Genomic DNA, 27,649 nt, shown 5'->3' on the forward strand with positions numbered 1-27,649 from the left:
ATGATCTACAAGGTCGCCTCGACGCTGCTCGCTCAGTTGCTACAAATGAAGATGAAAATCATGACCGAGGTAAGCAGCATGGCACAGCAGACCATCAAAGGCCTCACTCATCAGGAGACGTTCAACAGGCAGACGTTCTCCGAAGGTTTAGTTTGGTTTATGGGGGTTTAACGTCCCAAAGCGACTCAGGCTATGAGGGACGCTGTAGTGAAGGGCTCCGGAAATTTCGACCACCTGGGGTCCTTTAACGTGCACTGACATCGCACAGTACACGGGTCTCTAGAATTTCGCTTCCATCGAAATTCTACCGCCACGGCCGGGATCGAACCCGCGTCTATCGGGCCAGCAGCCGAGCGCCATAGCCACTCAGCCACCGCGGCGGCTTTCTCCAAAACGTTTGCCTACCGAGTCTCACACCAGCCGCCACATTGGCAGACCCCACCCTTGCGCACATTCTTCAGCCACCGCCATCCTCTCATCTTCGGACAGAATCAGCGCCACACCACGAGCCAATAAAAGCACGCCAGACTGATCGGCCGCCTCCGAGTGTTGCAATGACTACCGACGGAAGAGGGGAGCTCTGACACCATTTTCGCCCCACAGCCGAAACCACTGATGTAACAGGATTGCAAGAACCAAACTGTTTTTCCTCGTTAAAGCGCAACACCGCGTAAAGCAATCCACGCGACGCCAAGGCATCGTCGGTTGTAACCCTTGTGTTCAAACAACTTGCTGCAGTTGAACATACATTCGACAATAGCATGGAGCCCACGTCCTCCTCGAGCTCATTTATACCCCGTTAGATGGGGCCATGCCAGCCCGTTCGTGCTCAATGTGTGCAGCACGCTCAAAGCTGAACAAGACACTTTCAGTACACTGTTTCTTTCTGCACGCCACCTAGTTAGGTCAGAAACTTAGTCAACAAGGGAGCCTTCATGACATAAGACGGAAACCACAAAGGGACGTCGCCAGGCCCTTGCGATTGCCCCGAAAATAATTCACCATCCTTACTAAAGCGGACCGAAGCACCCTCCTTGACAATAGCGTCATGGATGGATGGATGGAAGGTTGAAGCGTCCCCTTTGAAACGGCGTAATGGCAGTTGCCACTATGCTCAGTTTTTTATTTATTTTGGTTTACCTGTGCTGTACGTTGCTAATAAAATTCGCCATTTTCTTTAAGATAAGTCTTCCTACACTGTTAACCTTATGTCACCTCTCTGCTTTTGAGACACCAGTCTTCCAATCGCTTTTTTCTAATTTGCACCGCAGATTTATTTACACAACAATTGTTATTTCTAAACCATAGGGCTCACACAAGACAATGCAGCTCCACCACATGGACTGACGCTTTGGGAAAGGAAGAGGTTCCAGACATGCGCCAGTTGGGAACGTTGAAGGCTGAGTCGTAACATTTTTTTCAATATTGTTATTACTTTTACAAGTATTATTAAATTTAACCACTCGGCTACAAATCTCAGTGTCAATCTCCTGCGTGCGTTATGCATTTCCCGCTTAATTTCGCTGTTTCTTTTGTTTACTTCTTTTTTTCCGCAGCATTCATTTTATTTTCGTCCATGAAAACATTATTCTGAAAAGCTCTCTGTGCTCCCAAATTCTTGGCCAATCCCCCTATGTGGGCATGTGCCATTGTGTGAGGGTAACAAGAAAAACAACAACAACTGAGTGGCAGAGCGGACGTGTTGCTCGCTGGCCGTCGGCGCTCATAGGGACTCAAGCCATCTGCAATAAAAGTGGGGCCGCACCTAGCGCTCACAACACTTTCCCCGACCTGACTCGAATTACAACCCCTAGTGCCTGGAAAAACCGAAACCTTAGACAAAACCCTAGGCAGAGTCCACTATATGTTAGCGATGCATGTAGAGGCCACAGAAATCAAATCTCCCGTGCGCAAAATCCGGCTGAAAAAGTGGGACGCATTTCGTCGCAAACTGGAGGAGTAAGGAAACGGCCATCTGGCATTTGATGGATCGTCATCATCGTCATCATCATCCTCACTACGCCCACTGCCTCTCCCATATCTCTTCAATTAACACTTTCTTCTGAGAGCTGCGGAAACGTTATCCCCGGAAACTTCTTGATCACATTACCCACCAACCTTTCTGCTGCTCCCTGCTGCGCTTCTCTTCACTCAGAATTCATTCCGTTACTTTTAGTGACAATCAGTGATCTTGCCTTCGCGTTACATGCCTTGCCCAAGCTCATTTCTTCCTGTTGATTCCCCATATGGTGTCATTAACCCGTTTTAGACCCTTACCCACTTTGCCCTCTTTCGGTCTCTTAACGCTGCAACTATCATTTTCTTTTCACAGCTCGCTGCGCTGTCCTTAACTTCAGTTGAACCTTTTTCCTTAGCCTCCATGTTTCTGCCCCTCATGTGAGTACTAGTAAGATACAGCTGTTAGATACTTTCTCTTGAGGGATATTGGTGAACTGCTTTTCACGACCTGACAGAACCTGCCCAAATACCTTCCATTCCATTCATATTCTTCTAGTTATTTCGCTCTCGTAATTCGTATCGGCGGTCACAAAGGAGTAGACCAGATACTCCTGTTCTGAGGAGTATCTAACCAGCCTTTCCGGAGTGCGCTACGCGACGAGCCACTTACTCCTTCTAGGGATCGGATTTTCCTTCGGCCGCCGGAGGCGGCTCTTCTTTTGTGGCCCACAGTGGCTGCACCCCCGCCCCCCCCCCCCCCTACCCTACCTGCTTCCCTCCGAGCGGGGGAACGTGGGGGAGAGGCAGTCCGCCTTTCCCCCACCTCTTGTATTCCGTGGCAGTGCGGGTGCTGGCGAGTGGAGACACTACGGAGCGACTGCGATGTAGCCGGACGGGTCTGGACCACGCTGGGAGCCGCAGCTGTGAAGGTGACGCTACTCCTTTTGCGTTGCTCGCCCGCCTGCCGCCAGCAGGAGGGAACACGCGGACGCCACCCTCATCAACATGGCCGGGAAGACCCTCTCACTGCTCAACCTTCGTCCGATTGCATTCACCTAGTACACAAGCAAACTGGTCGAACACGCGACAATTGCCAACCTACATCGGCACCTCGAGGCTGCCGCTTATTCCCAGACACGTTGACTTCTGACAATGGCTATCCACTCAGGATGTCCTGCTGCAGATTAAGGATAAAGACATGGAACGCCGCAGTGCTGTGCAGACGAAACCAATTCTGGCTCTCGGCGCCAAAAAAAAAAGCTTTCTATAACGTATGCCATGACTTGGTCTTCGACAACTTTGCCTCGTCCTGCTGTGGTACAAAAATGTAAAAAAAAATTAGCAGTGGCTTAGCTCGGCTATACGAGGATATACGTAGCGAAAGCTAAGGCATAGCTTGGTTAGCCTTGGTTAATCTTGATTGCAAGTCTAGGTTAGTCTGGTTGTCTGGCTAGATCTTGTCACGTGGTTGGTCACGTGACCAGTCACGTGGTGCGATGCACCACGGTTGGAATGCCAGCACGGTGGGAATGCGAGCATGGCGAAACTGCGAGTTCGTCGCCGATGAAGCTTTCGGCACAGTAAGTCCTCGCCTTCATCGCAGACCGCACAGACTCCAATGGCCTAGGGGATGTCCGCTCAAATGTGATCGCGTTTACTTGCCCAGAAACTCCCCAGGTGTGAGTACCCTCACCGATACCGTTCTATGTCAGCACTTCAGTGCTACCTCGCCTCTTCGACCATATCTCTCCGTTACGCATTTCCTGTACGCGAATGATGTGAAGATTTGGCTTACAGAGGGCTCCGATGGCAACGTGGAAGACATGCTGTAAGAATCCGTAGATACAGTTCAAAGGTACGGGATTGCCGAAGGCCTGTCCTATGTGGCACAGAAGGCGGAACTCTTGGTTCTTCGCAAACTGCGCTGACGACCGGACAGGCTGCCCGCGATTTCCATCCACCCTGAAAGGATCCTAGTACCGCAACGAACACTCAGCGTCCTGGGCTTTTACTTCTAGGGCAATAATAGAGGCAGTCGCCCGGTACACCTCCTGCACAAACAAATCACGCTGATGACCCATATGATGCGCCTCGCATCCAATCGTCGTGGCGGTTGAAAGAGGTGGGCACATTGCGGATCCTGCAAGCACTCGTCGGCCGCCGCCTACAGTACCACACGCGCTACTACACATTCACCTGCAAAAAAAAAAACGCAACGCTTAAACGGTCTACTCCGAAAGGCTATCAAAACGGTGAAAGTAGATCCCCCACAGGTCTCAACGTAATGCCTGCTGCTCCTAGGCATCCCCAATTCGATCGAAGAACTGACCAAAAAAAACTCAACCCTCTGACCAGCTTGTCCGGAAGCGAAGAGTACGCACAGGCAGAGCCCTTCTCGACCACTTTGGGTAGCCGGTATCCAACCCACCTCCACCCCCGACCATGTGTACCTGGCGTACACGTTCCGTGCGTAGATACAGGTGGCACTAAGTTCTGGAAACATGCACCTGCTTCATCAATTATGTAAAGGACAGGCCCGAGTGCGAGCACTGATGCCTTCTTTTGGAAACTACTCCTCCACACTCTATAATAAGACCGCGAGGCACCCGACAAACCAGCCATCAGCATAGTGGTCACCAACGAGGACGGTGACGCACAAGCTGCCGCATCGAGCACGTTGGCTGGGATCTCTTTGGCGGAAGAAAGAGCTATCGCCCTCTTGGTTCTACAAGGAGCATTACACCGACAGCATGACGCGAGCCGAATAAACGTCGCCTCCAGCTCTCAGCCCAAATGCCGTACTTATGAATTCTGACTGCTGACTCCCAATGCACTGCGCATACTAAAAAAATCACTCTGACTCCAAGAGACTACCGATGGTACGCATCGTCCGGGCTTCAGGCCACCTGTCCCTTTCTGGAAACGAGAGCGCGCACGCTACGGCTGGAGAACTCTCGCATGGACGATGGCAGCACTCTGGCGAGCTCTAGCCTGGGCGATCAGCGATGGTTGATATCTTGGTCCCACGGGATAGCAGGCGCTATCGGTGTCCTTGACTGACGACCCCCTCCCGCCACGAGGACCGGTCTCCTAGTCACCCTTTCTAAGTTTTTACCACCACCTCTACCCGCAAACTGCACTCGTTCATTACTGAGCTTCAGCTTATGACCCTCAGATGCACAAATTACAAACTCCGTTTCTCAAAGTTTTCATGAGTCCGACGAGAGCTATAGCAATAAAACATCTTTTTGACGAAATTGTTGGGTTCGCCCGCTAACTGCACTCGTTCATTACTGAGCTTTAACTTATGACCTTGTGATGCAAAAATTACAAACTTTGTTTCTCAAAGTTTTCTTTTCATAAGTCCGACAAGATCTATAGCAATAAAACATCTTTTGACGAAATTGGTGGGTTCGCCCGCAGACACCGTAATCTGATATCAAAAGGCGGTAGAAATGCATGAAAACAACATTTTATGCCTTGAACGAAAATTACCATTAATTGCTGGCGCCTCGATGCACGTATAGGTGCGGACAAAAATAAATCGAGCACGCTATTGGCATTTATTATTTCTCACTCGTTGCGTAATTGAAATTGCGAGCTATGGTGTGTCAAAACTTCCCAGAAAGGGCGCACGCTAGTGCCCTTTCTCTAGGCAAACAATATCCCTTTATTTTTGGTGGGGAAGGCGGGATTGCACTAGAATTATATATCATGCTCTGTTTTCTTATGTGTGCACATGTACTGAATACGTCAGCTAAGTGAATTTTTGTGTAAATCGAGCGTGTGGGTTTTCTCTTGTTTTCCACAGATGTAGTGGAGTTTGCTCGGGCCATGCGAGCAGCAACGGATATGATGTTGTCGTGCAAGGACTACATCATGAAGCTCAACCTGAGCCCACTTATACTAAAGGCAAGCAATTCGAATGCAGCGTTATATCCTTCCCCATTGGTTGAAAAACGTTTGTGACTTTTTAGAGGCTACCTAGAAAATTACCGCAAAACACCTACACTGTAAAGAATGCTAGACACATAAATTGCGATCATTTTCGACACACATCTTCACACGCATTAAAAAAAAAAGCAAAGTCGACACCGCTAAAATTCCAGTCCCGCTCACCAATCAAGAATTACACATGGTGAAACTTTAGGATGGGTCGTCCGGCCCTAGCACCGCCAAGAGAGAGGGCATACGTTGAAAGGCGTCCACAGACTACGAAATGCGGTTGGAAAGTGCAGAATAGAAAAAAAAACCGGAGAGGACACTGAAGCTCCGCCTTAAGGGTACGGAGCAGTAGCGTAGTGGATTAGGTTATGCATTGTGAACAGCTTGACAACTTTTAGCATATTTTTCAATTGTTTCGATTAATTATTTGCTGATCTACACGCTAAATTTTCTTAATTAGCCTCATCAAACATTAGGTTTGGTTGTTGAGCATTCTGACACGCTTTGAATTTTCTTATTCAACTTTTTTCTTTTATAAAATTCATCAATCATTTGCAATGATTCCACTGACTCATCACCTATTGCACACCGATCAATGATCAATCATTACAACCATAAATTATCGTGATATTTTTACGCAGTCTCCGATTATTTCCGACATGTGTGCTGATAATTACTACGCCAACGGCTTTCCGCTCAAACGAGTTGTATACCCTATCAGGTAAAAAACCACAGCGGTGACTAAGTGAAAGCACAAGCTGATGGGCGAGTTGGTTATTCATAGTTTGATTTGAAGCAGCGCAAGGCCAAAAGCCAAAGAAGAGAGCCGAGAAAGAAACGGACGACACAGCGCTGAACTAACAACTGACGTTTATTTGGCACGCTGCACGTATAAATACATTCAGGCGCCAAAAAGGAAAACAAAGCAAAGAGCTCATTCATGCACTGGGATTCTGCAAGCCAACACAAGCTAAAATGTGCGATTCAGGAAGCGAAGTTCTTTTTGAGATAAAGACACTGATGGAGCGCTTACACATGTGTCTCCATACATCTTGATGTTCGAAGCCTCGATTATTTCGCGGCACAGCTTATCTCTGTTCCTATCCACAACTCTGCAAAATTCAAACTGTGGGGTGCACTCGCACTCACGACAGTGCATGCTGAGGTTACGGGACTCTTTATTATCTACATTGTTGCGGTGCTGCCTGAGCCTATCATTTAAGCACTGTCCTGTCTGGCCAATATAAAACCTATTACAAGTCAGTGGAATAGAATACACGACATTTTTTTGACACTTCCCGAATTTGCGCTCATGATTTTTCGTGCAAACGGGGATAGTTTTCCCTGGATTGTTGACACGCATGCACAAACTTGATAACTTAATGGGAGCCGAAAAAACAACATCCACTCCGACTCTTTTACCAACACTTTTCAAATTATGTGATAACTTGTGGATGTAGGGAATAGCTGCTACTGGTTTACTTGTTTGACATTCAGGACTCGGGGAGCATTTCAGTTTCTTCAACAAAACATCGGCCACAGAAGAAAGAACATGAAGCGGATAGCCACAAGCAGTAAGCCTCCCTACTTGGTTGCTAAAGCTGCGTGCGGTTTTATGTCGACAGGATTTTGTAATTGCACCCCTGAAGCTTGACATGACAATTCCTCTTTTAACAAGCTTCGAGTGCGCGGAACTATAAGGTAGCAACGGTTTATTAGCCCTAGGCTCGAAAGACCAGCACACGCTGCAAGGTGAAAACTGCAGGCTCAAGTCTAGAAAACTGGTTGTGTCCTCTACAGGAACTTCATGAGTTACTTCCAAAGGGGCAAGAACGTCAGAAAATACACCTCGAACTTTGGACACTTCACTACTAAAGGCTTCGCGTCCACAGGTGAGCAAAACTAGATAGTCATCCACAAAGCGAGAAACAGCTGCAACAGCTGTGCCATTTATGGGTGGTTATGGGTGGTTATGGGTGTCGGCTGCGGACCCGAAATACGCGGGTTCGATACCGGCCTAGGTGGTCGAATTTCCATGGAGGCAAAATTCTAGAGGCCAATGTACTGTGCGATGTCAGTGCACGTTAGAGAACCCCGGGTGGTCGAATTTTCCGGAGCCCTTCACTACGGCGTCCCACATAGCCTGAGTCGCTTTGGGACATTAAACACAATAAACTAACCGATCGGGTAAAAAAAAAACCTGACGACTCTTAAGGTTAGCTTTTAACAGCAGCACGCGATAGTGTTATCTGGCCACCGCGGCTTATCATCAGCCGCTATTGCCAGCCCCGCGCGAGAAAGGGCGATTGCTGTGTCGCCCCAAATCGGCAGCCCCTATCAGCATCCCTGTGTGAGGAGGGGGTTTCGCGCGTCCTCCTTGCGAGTGCTCCTAGGATTTTTCATCACGAACGACGTGGCGGAGCCTCGGCAGCATTGGACTGTGGCGACGCCGGCTCTTCTGCTTCGCGAGCTCCTCAACTCACTCGCGTTAAAAAGACGCTGTACGACAACTGAGACGGAACGAAGTAGAAGAGCTGCTCTGCTTCTTAAGCACGCGCCAGAGGGATCTCAGCGCTTTCCTTATAACGGTTTCTCATGCACCCCTAACGAACTAGCAGGTTTTGGTTTCGGTGAGCGATGGAGCCAGCACCAGATGGCGCTAAGATCGAGTGGAGCCGTGTCAGCCTAGCGTCGTCGTCTCGAATTGCGGCACGGAAGGGAACGCGGAGTGTAGAACAGACCGGCTCGAGTCTCTCCCGTAGGAAATATCGTAAGCTGCAGCGGCGCGACGGAGAAAGGAGAGATGCCTGCCTGAGCGAATTCATTCAGGTGGATATCGTGAACGGCAGTAAGTAGACTTGCGCGCCTCTCCGTGTCCCAAATGGAGAATTTGTGCTCGTTTTGGGCGCTGACCTTCAAGAAAACGTGTTTCCTTTATAGCGTTCCTAGCAGGCGGGAGAGAAAATTATGCCTCCACGAACTAGTGGCGCGGGCTAAATAGAAACTACGACACGCGAAGCATCGCGACTAATCAATTTCGATTTGTGTGTGGATGATGTGTGGTCGTCTAGCTCGTGCTTGACTAGGCTGACGAAGTAACCAAACACCTTTGGGCATTGTGTGGGCGTTCGCGATTTTATCTTCGTTTGGACACTGTCCGAAGCATTTATATGATTTTGATTTCCACCGATATGCATTACATTGGTGGCCAATGTTACCTAAATGCGGTGGACGTCAGCTTACCAGCAGCAAAAATGACGCATTTTTCCGACCCAAGAATTTCTCGTGCAACCATTTTAAAACTTTCGAAAGCGCTGCTACGGGGGACACCAATAGAAAGAAAACGAAGGACAAGCGCTACTATCAACTCAAGTTTATTGGAAAAAGCACATAAGGTTAAATAGGTAAAAACCAGTGCAATATAAAACATGAGTTGCTGTTTGCACCTTGTGCCGAGGGAGTGGTATATGAAGTACCGTTAACATGCGGAAAGAGTTATATAGGCCAAACTGGTAAATGTATAAACACACAGCTACGCCAACATAATTCGTTTTTAAAGGTGGCGTCTTCCTCTTATTTGGCCCTGCATTAGAGAGACTGCGAACTTAACCATTCTAACCCGTTGGAAAAAAATGCATGTGTACCTCTGTTCAATAGTATAAAGATTCTGTATAGACATTCCAATCAGCTAAAAAGGAAATTATCTGAGGCATTTCATATTCACAAAAACTCAGACACGTGCGACAGCCCACCATCTGTTGTCATCCATGATTGTGAAATTCGGTATTTTAATTCAACACGGTGATTCGTTTTGTCATTCGGGGGGTAGGCGCATGCGCTGCTGGCTGCCTTGTGTGAGCTATTTAACCTTATGTGTTTTTTTTTCAATAAACTTCAGTTGATAGTACCGCTTGTCCTTCGTTTTCTTTCTATTGGTGTCCCACGTAGCATCGCTTTCGAAAGTTTAAAAATGACGTACCAACTCGCTCAATTGTCCGTGTTACTAGTGCAACCATGTCGACAGTTTAAGATAACAGTGCAGGTTGAATGCGAGGAGGGAAGTGACACAGGAGGGCTAGTGAGGGGCGCAGCGGTGTGACGCACGGAAAGTAAGTAATTTTGTCGGATAATTAAGTCGCCCAACCTTCTCAAGGAATGTTAGTGTGTCCGAAAATTAGCTGCTGTTTTCGGCTAGCCGAATTATAGATTCTGGCTTAAGAGCAAAAACAAATATAAATACGCACAATAAATACATGGAGCACGAGTACTACTAGTAAAAAAGTGCTATGAACAAAGTAAACGCGTGTTGGGAGACGCAGCTGTGATGGTCGAGTGGTTTTGAGGTCGGCAAAACAAGATGCTTCATCTGCTCAAACGCCAATACGAATCGCGGTCGGTTACTTAAGATGCGGAAGTTTTTTACCACTAAAGTTAGAAAACATTTCGGCGGGTCAGCATGAGATTCGCCTCCACATTTGTTTCGAGATGAAGTTCGCCTGAGATTGGCGGTTACTTGTGTTTAAAATACACTACACTTCAGGCAACAAATTCATGCTAAACTCTTGCTGTTTGTACGTGCTTTATTTCTTCGTCGGGTTAAGGCTGGCGAGTCCTCGTTTTGTTCCGTCATTCTTGTCATGTTCTCTGTCGTTTTCATAGAACCTTCCTTTTAATACTCTGCATATGTTAAAGTGCTCGATAGCCCTCCCAGGCCTGCACTGAAGGTTCACATCCAATCCAGATGAAAGGTTCCTGCTGGCGGATGTCGAGATCTATTGTCAAGATGGCCCGAGATCAACTGCAAGTGTTTATTCCAGATCTAGTGAGCGTGTCGCCTCAAACGCTAAAAGGCCCTGGTTCGAATCCTAGCCTCAGTGCAGATTTTTCCCGGCTTTTCCACATTTTACACTGACGGAATCGAAGATTCTCGGCCACTGGCCGCGGTGGTCGTCGGCGGTGAAGGCCTCCAAGGCACTGCTCCGCTTTTTGAAGACTTCTGGCCTGCACGATAGGCTGTGTCTTTGCTGAACGGTGTGACTTTAATTTCCTGTAACTGTCTTTTCTCCTTCATCTTTTTCTCCTCTCATCCCTTTGCCCCCGTGCAGGGTAGCAAACAGGCTATTCGCCTGGTTAACCTTCCTGCCTTTCCTCCTCCTCCTCCTCCTCCTCCTCCTCCTCCTCCTCCTCCTCCTCCTCCTCCTCCTCCCTGTCCTCCGCCTAGTGAGCGAACCTGAGAAGTTATTCTCCGCAGCATTTGCCAACTATAGCCTTGCAAAATCTTGCCGACGCCGACTTCAAAGAACGGTGTCGTCTACAGGGGCAAAAGTTATGGCCTTTCCAAAGGCGCTTTGACAATTTTCTTCATCCGATCCCTATCCTCGAAACTGGCACTTAGCATCAGCTCAGAAGCGCGTTGAAAACTGGATTCCCTTGCATGACTTCTGTAGTGTATCGAAAGTACGATTAGGAAAAATCCCAATTATAAAGATTTCGAGGTGAATTCGAGTAGCTCCCTTGACGCAGAGAAGTCGTTGGCAGCATAGGAGCGCACCTTTTTGACCGAAAAGCTCTGTGACCCTTCCGAACAGTGAGAGTTCCGTAAGATATTTTTCCAAAGCGCAATGGAGCTTCAGCCGGCTCAGAAGCTCCCTTGTGAGGATCAGGGTGTATCACCTTAGAACATCACGCTCTGGGATCGCCTGACTCCGGCTCCACGCTAGCGTGGTTTGTACGAAATCCTTTGCGCTACGTCGGATATGGGCACAAGTGCTGCCATTGGGGCGACGTAGAACGATTCAACACTGTGCAGCTGTGTTTTTCTGTTAAGCTACCCTACTGAAAGAAGTTGAATGATGCAATAAACTCATACAGTTTTTGAAACAGATATCATACATGTTTCATATAAATGTAATTAATTTTTGCAAAAGCAAACATTTGTATTATATATGTCCAGCAATAATTATACTAATTGTATGACATTTCTATGACGTAGCCTGTTTGAGGTTATTGCATAATAAACTTTTGTTCAGCAGGGTAGAGGTATTTCTGCAACGTTTGAGGCGATGGAATGTGTAAGTAGATGGTGCAGCTCATGTGACCTTCACTGAAGGTTGACGGACAAAGAAATGCGGGGTAGCAAGGCTCGCTTTGAAACCATTTGAAGTGAATGACCTTCTGGGGTACTGAAATGACTTATGCTTTGTTTACAATAGGCAAGAAGGGCGGTGCAATTGCCGACATGGTCCTTAGAAGGCCATCACCGCCTCGAATTTAACCCTGTCATCTTTTATGTCATCTCTTATTTTGAGAAAAAACATTTCTCAGCCTAAATTGCAAATAAATTATATAGAAAGCCAATTCAGCAGATTTCCAACAGAAAACGCCCATGGTTATTTTGCAGACGAATAGACAAAATTGCTTACAAGCTGTCAAAATATTTTGAGAAAGCAACTCACTAAGACTTATGAAACTACCGATCTAGGGATCCGGTAGTTGTTTTGTATTTAGAAGAATCACTTAAAAGGAAAATCATGCAAAAAATAGACAAATGTTATGAGGGCAGCATCTCTCTGCATCAATATTGCTGAACGCTTGCTACTAAGCTTGAAAATTACTTATTTTTCTTCGTCCCCCTATTAGGCTAAAAATGAGCCGATATAAAAGGTGAAGTATGCTATATTCGGCTTGGACGAATAAATTAGCACTTGTTAGCGCATACGAAGAGAAAAAGCAGCGGGTTAGCATATTGCGCAGTTATGTATATAAAGCATGAATGGTTAACGCTGACACCACGAGCATTATTTCGATAAGTGTTCCCGTTTTTTTTTTACATTACGATGTTTAGCCTTGTTCATGTAGAAAATTTTCCTTATTCGGCTTGCATTTCTGTTATTTCCCCATAAACTTGCAAAAATGCAACTTCTTGCTGGTCTTTTCCTTCCCAGGAACATCGGCGGCTGTGCATTGCACTACGCATGTGTTACGCATACTCCAGCTACGAAAACCAGGTACATCCCGCGATCTGGCACCGCATCTGGTGCGACTAGTGACGAAAGAAAACATTTCAGAGCACGGCATCTCTTCGGAGGGCCATCTTGCGCTGCATGGAGAAGATGCTTCAAACAGTGACCGCTATAAGTCCGGTATGTATTTTTGTCACAGTGGTACGCATGCCAATGTACCTAAAGATATTGCCGATCAAAACAGTTCCATATAATGCTGCTCGAGAGGCGAAAATGCATGTATTATGGTTAGCTCGAACCACACCTGTGGCTGCCAAGTACACACCGAAGAAAAATATTCCGCATGCACACTTTTTACTCGCACCTTCCAAAGGTGGTGCCCTTCCTCGGCAGAGCAACAAGGCATTGAGGCAGACAAGCACAAAAAGTGGCTGCACCTCGGGCTTGCCGTGAGTTAAGGTACTATCGTAGCGAAAGCTACACTGGCCACGAACTTGCGATTTAGCTGTGGCGGTGCTCGGAGGAGGCACAGACACAGACCTTGAGCCGTCGCCTAGCAACCGACGCAGCTGGGCGGACGCCGCGAGCTCGCCGCGCCATCTGGCATGACGTCACACCGCGCGCCGCGCCGTGGAGCCGTCGTTTCCCACCCTTACGCACTTAGCCGCTAACCAATGTATTCGGTGGCGGCATCTATGGAAGCCACCGAAACCCCCGCACACTTACTGAATAAAAAAAAACCTGTATTGAGTCTGGGAATCGAACCAGGGCCTTTGGTGCGAAGACGCTGCCACTCTGCCACGACAGCTTTTTTTGTCTTTATTGCCTGTTTAGACAGTTTACAACACATCACATATGTTCTGCGCTGCACTCTCCAGCACCAAGAGCGGACATGTGTTTTACTCACGGCTCAAGGTTTAATTAAGAATAAAGGCGCATCTAGCGAATGCACGGGTTTCATATATCAACTCTTCCGATCCAGAAGTCGCCGCGCTTTCGCTACGTATATCCTGGCCTAACAGTGCTAGGCCATCAGCAATTTTTGTGTAAATCGTTGTGAATGAGTAGCGTTCATAAGGGGAGTGTTTGTAAAACTGTATAAAAAATCTAGAACGCAGTGCGGAATGTGAACCACGCCTGGGACCTCACTTTCAGGACGAAGAGCGTTTTGCTAGATCGAACCACACCTGTGGCTGCCAAGTACACACCGAAGAAAAACATTCCGCATGCAAACTTTTTACTCGCACCTTCCAGAGGTGGTGCCCTTTGTCGGCAGAACAACCAGGCATTGAGGCAGACAAGCACAAAAAGTGGTTGCACCTCGCTGTGGCTTCGCTCGGTCACTTTCTGTGGCGTGTCTCTCTAGATCATGTTTTGTAAACTGCCCGACAATTTTTACTTTATTCTTCTTTTTTTGATGGAGATACCCAGTGACTGTCTCACTTCTGGGTGCATACTTTAACCATGCTGTGAGAGAAGGAAGGTAGATACGATTGAAACAAGATTGAGAAAAGAGGTGCCGTAGTAGAAGGCTACGCAATTATTTTTTTCGGGAAATCTCGGTGTTTCAGTGTCGCACAAAAGCTAGAGGTGGAACATAGCAGGCTTCTAGGACCGAACTAAACAAAGACTGAGCTAGGTCCGAGCTAAAGATCTTGCATCCTTCCAATTTGGTGGTGAAATCTTGGATGTGGGGAAGGGGACAACTATCGTGCACCGTGTGGGCGTTGAGCTTCCGGTAGTCTCCGCACGACCGCCAGTCTCCTGGTTCTTTCTTGGGCACCAGATGGAGGGGTGAGGCCAGATGCTGGACTGAGGTCGTATTATACCCAGCTGGAGTATGTGCTCGAATTCCCTTTTAGCAATCGCCAGACGCTAATCGAAGAGACGGCGTGGTCGTGATGCGAAGAAAAGACAACGAGTAACAATGTGGTGCGTTACGCTTTGCCTAGGTGGCTGGTTGCCGGCTGAGGGCTTCGTGACCTCAGGAAAGTCTTCCTGGACTTTAACGCGTGGGCGTATCGGAATCAGCGTGCGGATACCAATGAGAGCTACAGCCGATATGACGTCAGCGATGGAAAGGCGCGTCTCGCTGTCGATGAGGAGATGGCGGCGCATGCTGACGTCCAGGTCAAAATGGGCCAGGAAGTCGGAGCCGAGGATGACATGATGTCGCCCACGATGAAGACCATCCAGAAAGTGCGCCGCAGGTCAGTGTGAAGAGCGAAGGACCGCAGACCATACCTAGCTAATGAAGGAGAGTTCGCCGCACGGAGGGCAGGTTCAGTTCACTTTGAAGTGCGATCAGACTTGGAGGTTGGCAGTGCGCTGACCTCGGCGGCCGTGTCGACGAGGAAGCGTAGGCCGGAAATGCGTTCCTGGACAAAGAAAAGGCGGCGGCGATGAAAGGCGAGGTCACATGCCGTCGTCAGTGATTTCGCCTCGCGTTTCCTGGCCAGTTGCATAGGGAAGTGCACCGCCGGGCACGGTGCTGGCAACTGCGATGATACCTGAACATAGGTGTGATAAGAGGCCTGCTCGAGCGTGGGCCACTCGGGGAAAAAGAACGGCAGCCAAGGCATGGGAAGGAACCTAGCTGGCGATGTGAGGACGTCCGCAGGGTGCCTAGATAAGAGTAGAGCTAATAAATGCGGGCCTCTAAACGGCACATGGCAGATGACTCTGGTATGGAAGTGAGGGCTGCGACGGAAAGATAAGGGGCGTCGTGGGTTCGTGTAGCTAACTGGGCGAGGCGGCCGAGGGGCAAGTCCACTGCAGCAGCCAAGACGAGGCGGGTGGCCTGCAGCGAGCGCTGCAGGAAAAGCTCCCTCAACAACGCACTGTTGGTGTCGATGTTGCTTTCTCCCAAGAGCTGCCGCATACTGGTAAGAAACTGGGAGCGGCGGTGATCCCCAAGCTCTTGGCGGTGAGCAGGTGCTGAAGGCGCACACTGTCGGATGCTGTGGTGCGGTCTAGAATGTTCTGCTTGAGGTACTGGTATGCGACACCTCCCGATGCTCAAGAGACGACGTCCGCGACCTCGACGTCTTTAGGAAGCAGGCAGGAAAGTAGGATGTGAACCGAGAAGTCTACAAAGTCAGGCGGTGGAGATGTGAAATGGCTTCCGCCTGTGCTAATCACACCTGCGGGTTCTTGCCTCAGAACGATGGCAGGGGGAGCTGAATTGCTGCAACGTCCTGTGCACGTAAGGCGGCGTCAGGTGCAACGTCGCCTGAGGGCGGTAGGTTCTGGGGTGGATCATTTCTCACACCGGAGTCAGCACTGTCGGGAAATCGCGGTGTTGAAGTGGAGCGCAAAGCTAAATGAGATAGTTGAGTAGGCAATCTGAACGGCACCTGATGTCGGTATCACGTTCTACTCTTAAAGGCGAAGCTTAAGATTCCCTTAATTTATTTACTATAAAGTTGATTGTAGCAGGAAATATAATGCATAAAATTCATTCCCATAGATTGAAACCAATTTCTGAACTTGACAGAAGTTTTATTGTTGGAAGTAGGGAGTAGTTCTGCGACTAAGGATTTTAGGCGTTGAAGATTTTTGCAGGATGCGTGTGGGAGACCAGATGAATGCTATTTGCGATTATGATGGGGGTAAATGAAAACATTTCGACCCATCAGCTGAGAGAAGGTGCAGATAGATTTACCTTTCTGAATCGTTGAATTCAACACCAAGTTCTTTCGATGAGTATTGCCTTTATTTTGAGTAAAGGTGTATTCTTCGTGCGTGCGTGAGTGTCGGACACCTACTGGTAATTTACATCCATGAGCCACCACCGACCTCCACCTTCCAGAATTTCCCCCATCATCCCTAACCCCCCTACACCCTCCGGAAATCCTTCAACCCCTCCCCCAGAAGCCTACGATGCGGCGGAGCGAAACAGGCAATGTATAGCGATTCTGCTAACGCATATTTGTCCAATTCGGACATGCGATCGCCTGTGCATTTATTTATTCTATTTTTTTTTTGGAGGGGGGGGGGGGGGAGGGGAGATGGGGTAACGCAAAAGCGTTAATTCTCTCGGTCTGCACAAAATCCGGCGCTGTCGTCAGTGCGGGCGTTGTCGGCGTTGTTATAGAAAAATCCCGGTAGAAGCAACCAGGTGGCAGTCTGTGGTGCACCTTAGGTCACGTTACTTTGTGGCGCCATCGTAACCTACCCAGCAGATTGTGAGCAAACTTACCGCAGTGACAGGCGGCAATTAAATTAATGATTGGTCGCTCGGAAAGAGCAACCTGGGTCGTACAAGCCCCACAGGTGACAGAACCCGCCATCGCAAGCCATTGGCGCATCGCCTAGCCGCTCCATCACTGCGCAAGGCGTGGTTTGACGACCCGCACGCATCTATAAGTGTATGTCGAAAAAGCCCAATTCCCGATATATGGCCATCAACTAACCAATTACGCTACTGCGTCATACCCTTAGGGCGGAGTTTAAGTGTCCCCTCCAGATTGTTTTTTTTTTGTAGCGAAAGCTACATTGGCCACAAAATCGCAGTTTCGCTGTGCTCGCAGTCCCACCGTGGTCGCACCGCACCACGTGACCAAACACGTGACAGGTCACGTGACGAACCACGTGACCAACCACGGCGCCGGCAACTGCTCCGCACCACGTTACCGACCACGTGACCAACGTCTGTGCGATTACTCTAAACAATGAAGCAACATTGAAATGCGACTGTCGCAGCCGCGATCGAACAGATTTTTTTCGAGTCAGCAGCCAACCATGATAACTCAGTTACTGTTGGGAATAAGACATATTTACGAACATGTTTCAAGAATGCCCCCTTGCATACTCACATAATAAAATATAAATGTTGAGTGTTCATAGTATATTTTTGGCATATTATTACTTCGAACGGCATTTTTGCGGATGAGAACAATATAGCCATTCAAGCTGCTTGTTTGCCCAGCCGCTATCTCTCAAAACGTCCTTGTCACGACTCATTACGCATCCGGCACGCATTATTCTTTATGTGTTGGACATTTTCTGCTTATGAAGAGGCCAGAACAGATATTTTATATTTCAGGAACTTATTATCAAGTTCGGTCTCAATGTGACTACCTTGGTCAAAGCTGCGACGGTAAGAGAACATTTTATATGTATAATAGTCACACCTTCTGATGACCGAATGATAAGTCATAGTAGGCGTAAAAGAGTGTGCACATTCTGGGGAGGCAGGCGGCGATAACATGATGCCAGCCTGGTGGCCGACAGCCAGGGGTAACTTTCCGGAGAAACGAGCTCGGTTAACTGATGATTCTCTTTTGGTTTGGTTTGGTTTATTGAGGTTTAACGTCCCAAAGCGACTCAGGCTATGAGGGATACCGCAGTGAAGGGCTCCGGAAATTTCGAGCTCCCGGGGTTCTTTAACGTGCACTGACACCGCACAATATGATGATTCTCTGTTGGTTTGGTTTGGTTTTTTTTTATACGTCTTTATTTCTGCATAAAGTAGGCCTAGCCTTGCGGCATAAATGAGGGGCTTCATGGGGGTGGAGGTGGGGGAGGGGGAGGAGGGCCGGTATCCACTTCTTCGAAGTGGGGTGGTCCTGTGGTCGGCTCTGCGAAGAAACGGCCAGGCCCTTCTTCTTCCTTGAAGTTGGTTTGGTTTATTGGTTGTTTAACGTCCCAAAGCGACTCAGGCTTTGGGGGATGCCGTAGTGAAGGGCTCTGGAAATTTCGACCATCTGGGGTTCTTTAACGTGCATTGACCTCGCACAGTATTATGACTCTCTTTTGGTTTGGTTTGGGTTATTGGTGATTTAATCTCCCAAAGCGACTCAGGCTATGAGGGATGCCATAGTGAAGTGTTCCGGAAATCTCGACCACCTGGGGTTATTTAACGTGCACTGACATTGCACAATATTATGATTTTCTTTTAGCGGCCCCTGCAGACATTTAAGTCACGAGCGTCGAAATCGAAATTGTGATCAAGTACATCTTAAGCAAGCGCTATGTGGCGACCTAAATGAACAGACGTTGAAGTATCGCTCAATGTGCGGCCTAGTTTCCACTTCGCTTGACGACTGCAGTGAAAGAGGGGGCAAACAATAAAACAAATAGCCGAAATGACCACGCCGCAGGTTTGCAAGTATTGTACAACATCACATTGGCCATGCTGATCCGGCATAATTTACAACTTATATTTTAGTGAGCTATCTTGTTTATAGTGCTCTTTATGCGAGCGGCTTTCACTTCCACCAGTTGTTTAATGCTTGGTATTCGCGCGGTGCAAAAATATTGTGAGCACGCACAACTTTTATAATCCACACAAAAAAAACGAAGAGACGATAATTTTGTATCAGTTTTGTGATTTCGGAATAGTGGGATTTATCACTCCGAAGCGAAACATGAGCTACAAGGGATGCCGCAGTGGAGGCCTTCAGATTAATGTAGACGACCTGGAGTTGTTTATAACGTGCGCTGACATCGCACAGCAGACGGGAATTATTGTATTTCTCCTCTATCAATATACGGGCGCCGCAATCAGGATGGACCCACGAATTTGATCACCTGTCAAACCCCAAAGACACTCAGCTACCGTGGTGCGCCGCACTGAATTTTATTTTGCATTGCCGAAAGGTAAGTCTTTATCTTGACTTATTTCTTCAAAATATGTGAGGGCTGAATAACTTCACTTTTATATGTAGTTATTGTATTCCGTACAATATTAAAAAAGATGGTACGCGATGATTCTCGGCCGCTCAGGTGCATGATGTGAATATTTATAGCGCGAGTTTGAAAACCTCAGCAGTAGTGAAAAGCAGTAGGTTTAAAAAGAATAACAAGGAAAGGAAACGACAAATGCAATTACACTCTTAGTAATAAGCATTATCAGCGGTAGCTGTTTGCGTTTTGTGCTGTTGTACAGTATTTGTTTTTGCCTTGAGATGCTGGTTGCTTACTGAAGGCGAATGTGTTCTGACGGCTCCACCACCATTTTCGACTTGTATGAGCTTATGGAGGAAAATCTTCAAGCGCCGTCCAATCGTTAAAAAAGATGACGTTTTGGCCCCGGCTTGCGGGGGCCTTGTTCACTCGTTAAAAAAGATGACGTTTCGGCCCCGGCTTACGGGGGCCTTGTTTGTGAACGATTGGTTGGCGCTTGAAGATTTTCCGCCATGAACATACCCGACCAGACGGGTTTCCGTCGAACTCTGGATTTCATTGTATGAGCTTACCACGACAGCGGCTCTTTCTACGTGCCGTGACACGAGCTTCTGGACGGTGTTGTGCCGTTTCATCCGTGACACTATTGTCAGGCTGACTCACCTGCCCACTCGACACTACGGGACAGTGTGCAACTTGAGTTCGCAGGTTCTATTTATACTTAGCGCCGACATCTGTGTTCAGCGCCGCCCTCTATCTACGCAGGTAAGTTCCCCTCCTTTTAGGCGCCTTTTCCCGCCTCATACGCCATTCCTTACCACCTCCTCTTCCTGTGCCTCTCTTTGTGGGTTTTCGTTGCATGTTTGTTTTGGCCCCTGTAGACTTTTCTTCTTCGGGAAAGGAATGAGAGGGCACAATCAATTGTAGTGGCCGCCATCTTAGATTAGAGAAAGCGAAACTATGCCGCCATTTCGTCCCACATAATTCCACCTCTATCCACCGTATTGAACCGTGACGTCATCATTGGCACGCGACAGGTGGTTGTTTCTACAAAGCTATTGTAGATGGCGCTACAAGCCTCAATGCGAGATGCGCTGTTTTCTAGTTGCTGCCACAGATGGCGTTGTGATCAAAGGTTGTAGCAGACCCCACGAAATCTGGAAACGTGATGAGTAAGAGCTAACGCTCTTAAAATGAAAGGCTAGAATAAGGCCGGCTGTTACCATGAACTCGGAAGATCTCATAGCTCGCGCGACTGAGCAATGAAGCATAACGCACTGGAGAAGGAGGCGTCGTGTTTTTTTTCTGTAAGTATTGATTGAAAAATCGGACTGGGCTTTTTCACAGGAATAATGTTCCTTGAAATCCTCCCTAACATGTCAAATTCGACGGCGTCTTTACGCTTCGGGCAGGATTTGCTGCAAAGCTATTGAAATTTTAAAGAATTTTTGATCCATGCAAACAATGAAATTTTCGTGCCTTTTGTTTGACAAGCGCAGTTTTTGAAGAATTAATGGCTCAATGGCTTTTTTTGCAGCGGCTTTAAATGAAAAGAAAAGACTCGGCGGTCCATTCTTTAGAGATGTTTGTTTTATGAAAGAAAATATACATTGTCCAAAATTGACTTTTTAAAAACCTTTTACCCCATCCTGCACTGCGTCCACGCGCACGTACCCACACGCCTCAACCGAGAGTGGTCTAACGACACACCATACGGATAAGAAGGTTCTATACTCGAAACATTGTTACTGTGGCGTGGTTTATGTTTGAGAATGAATACAGCCGTTAGTTTCCTGTCCTGTCACGGGGTATCAAAAGTAGCTAACTAGACCGCTGTCCCGAATTCTTGCTATCAGTGTAGTGTATTTGGCAGGTCCTGTCAGCTGACGCTAGGAGGCAAGCATTACACTTGAAGAGCAAAACATTGTTATTAGTACCGAGCCCATAACTTCACTTCCAGTTGTTTTAGTTGCAAGTTAGCGCTCCTCCTGTGTCCCTCCCCTGTCCTTGTTTCACTAGTGCTAAGCCCCCTCTAAATGTGTAAACTGGTCCGGAGAACTACACTACGACGTCCCTCATAGCCCAAGTCACTTCACAACGTTAAAGCCTCACAATCCATACCATCCACAACCACCGCCCATCGCGGAATAGTGAAAGCAGCTAGCCCCATAAGAACCTGGGATTCTTAAAAAAAGTGCATGTATTTGATCCCTTTGTCCCCGGTGGTAATATCCTGCTGGCATGGGGGTAACTGATAGCTGTGACCAGCAGCCTTAATCATTATGCGGAGTGATATCGGTGGTATTTAATCGCCGGCGACAGCTAAAGGCCAATGCTGCATTATGAAAATATGAACGCTTGAAGATGGGAATTAATAGCTGTTTTGCATTATAGCTTAGCTGCAGTCTGTGTCTAAGAGCGTAGGTTTCACATCCGTCATCGCGTACATCTTGGCAGCTTCTCCTATGATCTTATTTTGTTTGCGCACCAGGATTGAAATTTAGACACAATTTTCTTCGGTGTCCATCTGGGGAAAACTGCCAGTAATGAGAAACAGCTCAACAGTATCAAAATTATACAGCAAATTTTCTGCCAATACTTACTCCTGAACTAAAGTTCAGGAGTAAGTTTAACGGTTAACACCGTATAAGTCTGAGCACGATACCCATAACGGTTCCAAGAAAATTGTAGCATTGAGGGACAACTTTCTAATGTACCACAGACGAAACATGAATCTGTATTAATTCAGATTATATGGACAAGTACACTTCGGCATAATATGTTCTGGGACGGCAAAGTAGGCGGAAGTCTATTGATGATGAGAGCGAAGATTCTTCTCCAGCAAAGATGTCTTCAATCAATCAATGCCCCAAGCTGACAAGACCTCTACAATTTGCAGTTCGCCCTCATAATCAATAGACTTCCGCCTACTTTTCCCTACCAGCACATGTCATGCCAAAGTACACTTCCCAGTGTCATCTGAATTAATACAGATTCATGTTTCGTCTCTGGCACATTACAAAATTAACCCTCAATGCTACAATTATTTTTCTTGGAACCTTTATGGGTGTCGTTATCAGACTTTTACGGTGTTAACCGTTAATCGCCATACTTGAGTTCAGGAGTAAGTACAGGCAGAAAATTTGCTGCATAATTTGGGGGGCCACCTAAGCCGGCAGACCACCGGTTATCCCCTTCCCATCGCTTATCCCCGGTTATCCCCTTGGTCCTTCCCACTAGCCTGTGCTGGCTGTCAGGAAGGTCATCGCTCCCACTGCTCCTACGAGGGGACTGGAATAGGGCCAACTATGGGCTTCATTTTACACGCCCGCACAATGTGGTATAGGACTGGTACCTCTTCACAGTGCGGGCAGCGCGGAGATTAGTGTAGGGTAGCACTAGTGTAACCTAGCTGCTGTTGGATACCTGTTAGCCTGTATTGTTTTAAGGGTGTCCTCTTCCGACATATGATGAAATTTGTGTTGCATGGGGTACACTTGCCTGCTTGTTCTATGGGACACGAGACTGTAGCATAGGGCAAGAGAAGTTGGAACGCAAATATTAGAAAATTTACAAGCAAAGGACTGCCACTGTTGGGCAGAGGCGAGGCGCAGTAGATTAGTGAACAATAACTTGAAAAAAAGTACTAGGAATAGAATGTTACGTTCGTCTGAAAGAGTTTAGCATCACTGGGGGAATGTAAAACTTTGAGCTGTGACATTTGCTAGTTTCCCTGACACAGTCCTTCTTTAAGTTCTCTCCTCCTCATCGCACCAAAACTCCCTCAAACGCATATATGTCATAGCACAGAAGAAGACGAAAGCGATAAAAGAAAGATAAAACAGGCTCTAGAATGCACAACGAGAGTGGCAGTGACCAATGTTCTTGAAATAAAGCACTGAACAAAAAAATACTGAGCGAGTTGGTTTTTCTTGTAAAGCATAGAGCATGAAAGACCAGGACGACGCTCACCCAGATTTCCGTTATCCTACAATGCAGCTGTTCTGCTACAGTCCGTTACCTGAGAACGTACACTAAATGATTGCTCTTGCCTAATTCAAATCGTCGTCTTTGACCCCACGTTAAAAGTAGCGATACTGATAAGAACAATGTAAACAACAAAAATCAAATGAGTGCACAGACGAGACAAAGGGTTCTATTGAAAGCAGGGAAACACCATTTTTTTCGTTGTGGATTGGCTAGAAACGAAGTTTGTATATCATAACTTTTACTAAATTTTGTGCCAGTTTTTGCTGTCCCACTGTTACCATCGTTTTCAAATAGGCAGCTTCTTTTTCAGGACGGTTATGGAACAGTCAGTCATGCAATTGGTGACTTAAGGAGACCATTTTTACCAAGAAGAGGAACTGGCATTCCTTGAGAACACTGGTCCGCTCATTGGCTTTCCATTATAAAACCAGTATCTGAACTCAACTGTCAAGTCAGAGGTAAAAGTCTCGCGTGCCGTAATGCGAGTTCGCGGAACTTGTCACATACAAGAGGAGAGGGAATGAAAGAAGAGGGAGGTGACAAAAGATATGACATGGCAAGAGTTACGGAGGTCAAAGGAGGAGATGAGAAGCATTACGCGGAATTGTAACGCGACCAGAGGTACAGGTTTCAAAGAAGTGGAAGACAACGTGCAAGATATAAAAGCACATGAAATAAGTTGCCATGGGAGGACAGGTGAGCAGACAACAATGCGGAAGCATCGAAGGTGAAGCCACCGTGTTTCAGCCAGTCTTAATAACATCGGCGGTCCCAGGAGGTCAGCAACGCTTCGGTTGGGAGGCCGCATCGCCGGCTGCTGCTCCGGTTTTGGGGTTCCGTTTTTCCTAAGCTGTTTCTAGTCGAGGTTTCGAATACAGGCTGGAACACGGAGGCTTTACCTTGGATGGTGCATACGTTTTTCTCTGCTACTCTGTCATGCCTTGCCACGTTATTCCACGCGCTTTAATACCTCGCTTGGCACCTTCCTCCTCCTTGAATCATGTACCGTAATTATTCCACGTCAGCCTTCTCGTCGCCCTCTCCTTCATTCACCTCCGTAACTCCTGCCGCGTCATGCTTTCGTCATCTTCCTCTTTTGTAGCGATAGCTACATTACGGTAGCATTTCGAGCCTTCAGCGTGGCAGCGCCGCCACGCTGCAACTTGGTTGGTCACGTGGTGCGGAGCAGCTGCCGGCTGCGTGGCGCCGTGGATGATCACGTGGTTCGTCACGTGGTTGGTAACGTGACCAAGTTCCACTCGGCCAGCTGTATAGCTATCGCGTCACTCCAGGTTTAACCAGAGCTAAACCACCGCCAATTTTTTTCATTCCCTCTCCTCTTGCATATGACAACTGTCAAGTTATAGATAAAGGATTCGCAACCCATTATGCGAGTTCTGTTTGCCTGAAAAACGTTATTTTAAAGGTACAGGAAGGTCACGAATAAAATGTCAATTCTGTGGGTCAGGAGAAGCAAATTAATTAAAAGCATTAAATCTTAAATGGAAATGCGTGTTCTTTCTAACACATTAAATGCCAGCAGACTAGATAGTGATGCGGCGTACAATTTTTTTCTCCGCGAATGCGTATACGGTATCTTCTCAATAGCAACTTTAAAGGATGTTTGCTCCCAAAGGCATCGATACTGGTACACAGCGTAAGAATTTAAGTGACTGCGTTGTGCAAATAACTGGCGCGCTGTATACTGAACGTTACGTCACTAGTTTGCGTGCTTCCTCACTTGGTTTGAGAGGTTCGTGAAATGTTTTCTTTCCTATTTATTCTGGGAATATATAGAGATGCTAGAGCTTGTATGTCAGGTGAAGTAGCGACACGTTTACTCTTCAACTTGAAGCAGTTATTTTAGTTTACTTTCGTTTACATTCAAATGCCTCCGCCTGTGTGATTTACAGGTCAATAAAAGGGTTCCTCGAGGTCGTTCAATCTCTGCTGAAGTAATACTTCCCATTTAAATTATAGGCACACTGTACCGACAGTTTCCTGTCCTTTACACGTTGATTAAAATGATGACTGCTATTCTGCCCGCGGAAATGCATGCATATTCTCATTGAGTGCACTTGTAAATTGCGGTTGTTCCACAAGCAAACGCTGAACTAACGCGCAATTAAGGTGCCAAGTTTATCTCTGCCGCTGCCTTTTCAATATCAGGGAGGGACTGCAAAGGACCCGCACAGCTACTTGATGCCTGCTGTTCGAGCGATCTCAGTGTTGCAGAAATCCGCTCACGCGTATTTTCGTTGGTTAGCATTGACCTCTCAAAGGGGTGAGCTTTTCGCACCGGGAAGCATGCTGTTTTTATGAAGGCGTCGCGAATAGTTTTTCGAAGAAAGTTCAAAAAGAAAAAAATCTTACTGCTGTGATTGTGCAGTGTCTTGTGCAGATCAGTTTTGTGATTGTGCAGATCAGTGATTGTGCAGATCAGTTTGCCACTGCGCACATTGAGGCAAACAGACATCCGTATGGTGATCTATAGTGCTCGAACAGCAAATTGGGAAGTATATTGGTGTCATTTATGAGTGACACAGGGCTGAAAACAATGTTTTATCGCCCATGTAAGTACATTCGTATGATTCGTGATTTACTTCTGATGTTTAAACATCTGTACCAGCCTGGCACACAGCAACGAATATGGCAAATGGACATGAAAGGGCGTCATTCGACCTTCCTGGACAGGTGTGTCGACATGCGCATGCTTCCGAGGTATATCGCTTTTGAGGTGTAATAGTCTTCGTAAAGTCAGAGGCTAGGAGCTAACACCGAATTTGAAAATGATCAGAGTACTTACGTAAGATATCTTTCGCGCATCACTTATGACCCATCCAGAGAGGTTGCTGATGTCTTTATGTGTTTGATAATTTAAATGTGTCTAACGTTTCTATTTTAGTCATTCTGGTTATTGATTTCTCTTTCAGACTTGCGCTTACAAGCATATACCTGCGGAAGAAAAGTACAGTTTGGCCGTCCTGGGTTATTTCGCCGATTTTATTTCTGGTTAAGAGCCCCCGGAATATATCAACAATTTCTTCAAAAGAAATTCGCGAATGTGTTTTAATATTAAACGGTAGTCTTCAGTTCTTCACATAGATAGGTTTCTTTAGGCCGCCACACTTATTTTGTTAGGAATTTTTGTTGCTTTAAATAAGGTCTCCATTTCGCTGTCGTGAAAACAACCGCGGAAACTGGCAGGTATAATATCAACGGGTTTTTTTATTCATTTCGGCCGGTAGTGAACTTGCAGGCTGAAATCGCTTCTCTTAGAGTCTCAGTGTGAACAAGTGATGCCGTCTGCGCGAGGAAGGACCGACGCTGTTCTGTCTACTCCGGTCTGAAACCGGAAGCTGCCAGTATGTGTGTTGAACTCGAAACTGGTGTGTGACCATCGCGCTGTCACCCCATCACGTCACAGCAGAAAATCATGCTAATCACAGACTCAAGCATCTCGAACAAAGCTGATATAAACGTCCCTTACTATGTAGTATAGCGCTGCATGCGCTTCACCTCTGTTTATTAGCATTGTGAAGGTATACGTTTCAGTCCAAGTAACGATGTAATATCAGCATGCAAAAGTAAGGAGGCTGTATGCTTGTCCTTGCCAGTGCCGAAAAAGATCACGCAGCTCTATAACGTAAATGTTCACTTCGCCAATGTGACGTGAAGTCAGTTGAGGGATTACCAAACCACGGGTGATGAGCCACCGATTACCAAACCACGGGTGATGAGCCACCGAACCACTCCTGCACATCTCCCCTTCAAACGATGCTACCAAGGCACAAGTGAAAAAAAAAACGTCCTCTGTGCTAATGACATTACATCTAACCTGTTGCGCACATTCTCACCGACGTTATGACATAATCAAGCTCGGAGAAATCTGCTGAGCTGCGCTACATAGCACCGTTGACAAATGAACGTCATTAACGTTGCTGATTCCCCATTTCACCATTCTATGTTTCTTTTTTTCTGCGAGAGACAAACTCAAAAATTTAGTCTGTACAAGTGGCGAAGTTATATTCACGTAACAGCTGAAGTTAGGGGCGATAAGAAGTCGACCGAACAAAGCGGAGCCTGGTTACTCAGCTGTTCACATATCTTTTCATCGCGCATTTTCTTCGGCGGTAGAAAAAAGGCACTAAATTCGTGCGTGA

At 47.0% G+C, this 27,649-nt stretch overlaps 2 protein-coding genes across 2 annotated transcripts in view; both read left to right on the forward strand.

Annotated features, from left to right (window-relative positions):
- LOC144101514 (uncharacterized) lies at window positions 1-26,503 on the forward strand. Its single transcript, XM_077634688.1, has 6 exons — window positions 1-145; window positions 5,771-5,871; window positions 12,849-12,911; window positions 12,972-13,046; window positions 17,914-17,967; window positions 26,420-26,503. Exons 1-6 carry the CDS (start codon window positions 1-3, stop codon window positions 26,501-26,503), a joined length of 522 nt encoding a protein of 173 aa, XP_077490814.1.
- Window positions 1-27,649, forward strand: part of LOC144102418 (sodium-coupled monocarboxylate transporter 2-like) — a 639,582-nt gene that overhangs the window by 149,046 nt on the left and 462,887 nt on the right. The window lies entirely within an intron of this gene.

This window comes from Amblyomma americanum, chromosome 8 (genome assembly GCF_052857255.1).
Source record: "Amblyomma americanum isolate KBUSLIRL-KWMA chromosome 8, ASM5285725v1, whole genome shotgun sequence".
Classification (NCBI taxonomy): domain Eukaryota; kingdom Metazoa; phylum Arthropoda; class Arachnida; order Ixodida; family Ixodidae; genus Amblyomma; species Amblyomma americanum.